This window comes from Mytilus trossulus, chromosome 9, assembly GCF_036588685.1.
Source record: "Mytilus trossulus isolate FHL-02 chromosome 9, PNRI_Mtr1.1.1.hap1, whole genome shotgun sequence".
NCBI classification, from domain to species: domain Eukaryota; kingdom Metazoa; phylum Mollusca; class Bivalvia; order Mytilida; family Mytilidae; genus Mytilus; species Mytilus trossulus.
Window position 1 is genome coordinate 59,340,953 of NC_086381.1, and position 3,634 is coordinate 59,344,586.

A 3,634-nucleotide genomic window follows, 5' to 3' on the forward strand; every position below is an offset into this window, starting at 1 on the left:
GCGTATGGTGTCGAATAAGTTTTACATGTATATAGCAATATATATATTAACAGTGGTTATGGTAAATGTACATTGTATTGTATGTCTATAATTATATGCATTCAATGTAATATTTCAACAAATAACTCAATAAAGTCGTATTTTCAAAACACAAAATCACCAAAAAGGAAATGCAATATTCAGTGGAAATTATGGATGCATAACATAAAAACAATAACAAATTCAATTCAGAAGTTGTAAACAAAAAATTGCAAGAGCACTTAAACTGATTTAAACGCATGACGATGTTTGTACAAGACCTCATAGTGTATGTTATAGGGTAAACTTAAAGTTACAATTGTCCGTTCATTTCACAATGTACACTATTGATTTTTATAAACAAATCTTTTAAAAACTTCCATGTATACAAAAATGATTTGAATTATTCCAGGAAAAAGTTAGCATGTCATCGGGACGATTGAAATTTGATATGTTAACCTTTTGTAATCCTGCATAGTTATACAATATAAATGAATGACAAAATATTGTCAATTTATAATCATATAAGGTGAGGCACGTTTTTCAGATTTTTAAAGTGTGTTATCTGTTTAATTTCTGGAATGCCTAATAAGTATGATGAATACTTATTTCTATAGCCGTATAGAACAAAAGGATCTTCTAAGAACCAATGCATCATACGGTACTTATAAATAGAGTTCAAATTACGGAAGTCCACACAAACATTTATGGACGACTATACAATAAAGGTGAGCTATTTTTTAGTTTTGTTCATAATATAGTACTTAACGTACCAAGTAAATTTGTATTCTTTTTTATATTTTTATACGTTAATGTCAAACTTAAGTATATGTTACGTTATACACCGGTTTTGCTTCTTACTCATGTTAATTGAAAACTAGTATATTAAACATGTTAAAATTATCGACAAGCTACAAAATATGCCAGTGTCAACACATAGTAACATACATGTATTGAACACTTAATATTCTTAATGGTAAATAAGTAATAAAATAAAATACACGTTTGGCCTAAGAATGTCAGTGTTGAAATGTAAAGAATAAAAACATTTATTCGCTTGTAAAACCAGCTTACTAAGGCTTCCGATAACACTCATGTACTGATATAAAAATGTCAAACAAAAAGAGAAACAGCTGGTGTGTGAAAATTCAATCTTCGTCAGCATTTCAGAAATAAAGACCTTACCAAATTTCAGCTGTAAAGATTCACCAAAACCCTAACTAATAAGGTAGTATTGTGTGAAATCATTTTTGTGAAGAGGGCGCAGTCAGTTAGGGTGTATTGTCTGTAGTAAGACTGGACATCATAGGTTTTTTATGGAAAATTCACATACGTATCTTTTCCTTCTCATGCATGCCAAAATGTTTTTTCTTTTTAATGTTTGCAAATGTTTTCTATTCATAGAGTGCTGTTCGACCGCTTATCTATAGTGATACAACTTTTACTTGAAATAAAACACTAAAACTGTCTACCTTCTTCTAGTTTCCTTGTCTATGTAGAAGCCGTTAAATTGAGTAGGTCTCCGTCATTGTGGTGCTTCATATTTTGACTATTTTATTGATTATGTCTGTTTGGTTCACGCATTGTTGTAAAGAAAACGGAATTTGATGAGACTTTCGTACAAAGTGAGAGGTTTAGCGCTATACAAACCAGGTTTAATCATCCATTTTCTAAATTTGAAAATGCCTGTACTAAGTCAGAAATATGACAGTTGTTGTCCATTCGTTTTTGATGTATTTTGCCATTTCATTTTGACATGTGATTTGAGAATTTCCGATTTTATTTTTCTCTGAGTTTAGTACTTTTGTGATTTTTCTATTTTCGTGTTGGGGAAATGCTACGTGTCTTTACTCGAAAGAATCCCTGCTATGTAATAACTTTATCAGGGGTCTATCATGACTAATTAAAAAGCTGAATATATCCGCTGTCTACAACCTCTGTTCAAAAATAAAAAAAAATAACATTCTACAATTCCCGCCCTGTGACCTGGCTGTTCAACCTTGCAGATGCGTCTCATAGTTTTCAATAATTTATCGACCTATATATGTATGAAATTGATACCAACCACTAAACGTAGATCCATCTGTTTTATTCATCGTATTTGTTATTTTCATTACTATTTAACTAATTTGACAAAATATCTCTGACGAAGAAAATAAACGTTATTTCTGTTTCAGGTATTATCATGGCTTGGGATATCGATGGTTACTACGTACCGAATTTTGTGGGTCAAATTATATAAAAATATTAGACAAGCCGAAGAAAGAAATAAGCGAAAACGAATTGAAAACATTAAAACCGTAATCAAATTAATAACAAACGACACGAAGGCATTGATAAATTGGATGAAAGACGACCAAACAGATACCACTTGGATGGAACCCGTTACAAAACATGAATCCATAAAATTTCAAATGGTATTATTGGTCGATGAATCCGTTACTGTTACGTACCGAATTATAATTTTACAAGACTCAACCGCTGATAAAAAAGAATTACTAAAATGGATTGGGGAAAACATTAAACAAATTACTGTTTGTAATCGAGGTGACAACAAATTGGTAACTGAATGGATAAAACACAAATATTCAACGTTGACGGAAACAATCGTGAAAGACGCCAATACGTTTATAAACATGATAGCCGGAGACCACGAAAGGTTAGACGAACAAACTAAACAAGATATCAAAACTTTAACTGAAATGATCTGGTTATCATCCAGTAACACGTATAGAAATTATGATATTGTTTTATCGAAACCCATAAGCAATAAGGGCACAATGGCAGTAAACAAAGAAACATATCTTAACATGATTAAATTGATAGAAAAGGAGAAAGAATCTATGAATTCACTGATACAAAAGGAAAAGAACACGTTGACTGACTTGATAGAAAAAGAGAAGGAAGCTTTTACACAATTGTTGGAAATAGAGAAGAATACGATGGCTGACTGGATTGCGAAAAGGAAGGACATGCTAAATGAATGGATACATAAAGAAAACGAAACAATGGAAGTATTGATGAGAAAAAAGAAGGACAAGCTAAATGAATGGATACAAAAAGAAAAGGAAAGAATGGACGTAGTGATAAGAAAAGAGACGGACATGCTAAAGGAATGGATAGAACAAGAAAAGAAAACAATAGAAGAATTGATAGGGAAAGAGAGGGAAATACAAGAGAAATGGAAAATAGAAAGAAAGACATTGGCTGAGCTGCTGAACAGAAATAGAGAAACGTTAATAAAATTAATAGGCAAACAGAAAGAAGAAGTGGCAAAATTTATCAGAAACTTAAAAATTAAGTTAACTAAGCCGACAATAGAGGGATTCTACTTTGACAACATAGCTTATATTTTGTTTAAAATTGTAGTATTTACATGGTGCATATATTTAGTCTATTATATTGTGTTTATTACATGAATCTAAAATACTTAAGATGAATAGCTAATAAACAGACATTTTTAGCTTGTTGCTTAAGCTTTGGTTTGGGTAATTTTAAAATAATAAGACCCATGTACAGATAACAGTCTTGTATTACAACTTCAACTTCCGTTGAATGTCCTTACATGGAGGGAGATAAAAAAGTGCATTTTTTCTGGTTTTTTTTCTGTTTGTTT

The 3,634-nt window shown here is 31.1% G+C and overlaps 1 protein-coding gene across 1 annotated transcript; it reads left to right on the plus strand.

Annotated features, from left to right (window-relative positions):
- The first annotated feature begins 497 nt into the window (after window positions 1-497).
- On the plus strand, window positions 498-3,634 carry LOC134684066 (uncharacterized). The gene is made up of 2 exons (XM_063543355.1): window positions 498-746; window positions 2,196-3,634. Exons 1-2 carry the CDS (start codon window positions 726-728, stop codon window positions 3,435-3,437), a joined length of 1,263 nt encoding a protein of 420 aa, XP_063399425.1. The 5' UTR covers window positions 498-725; the 3' UTR covers window positions 3,438-3,634.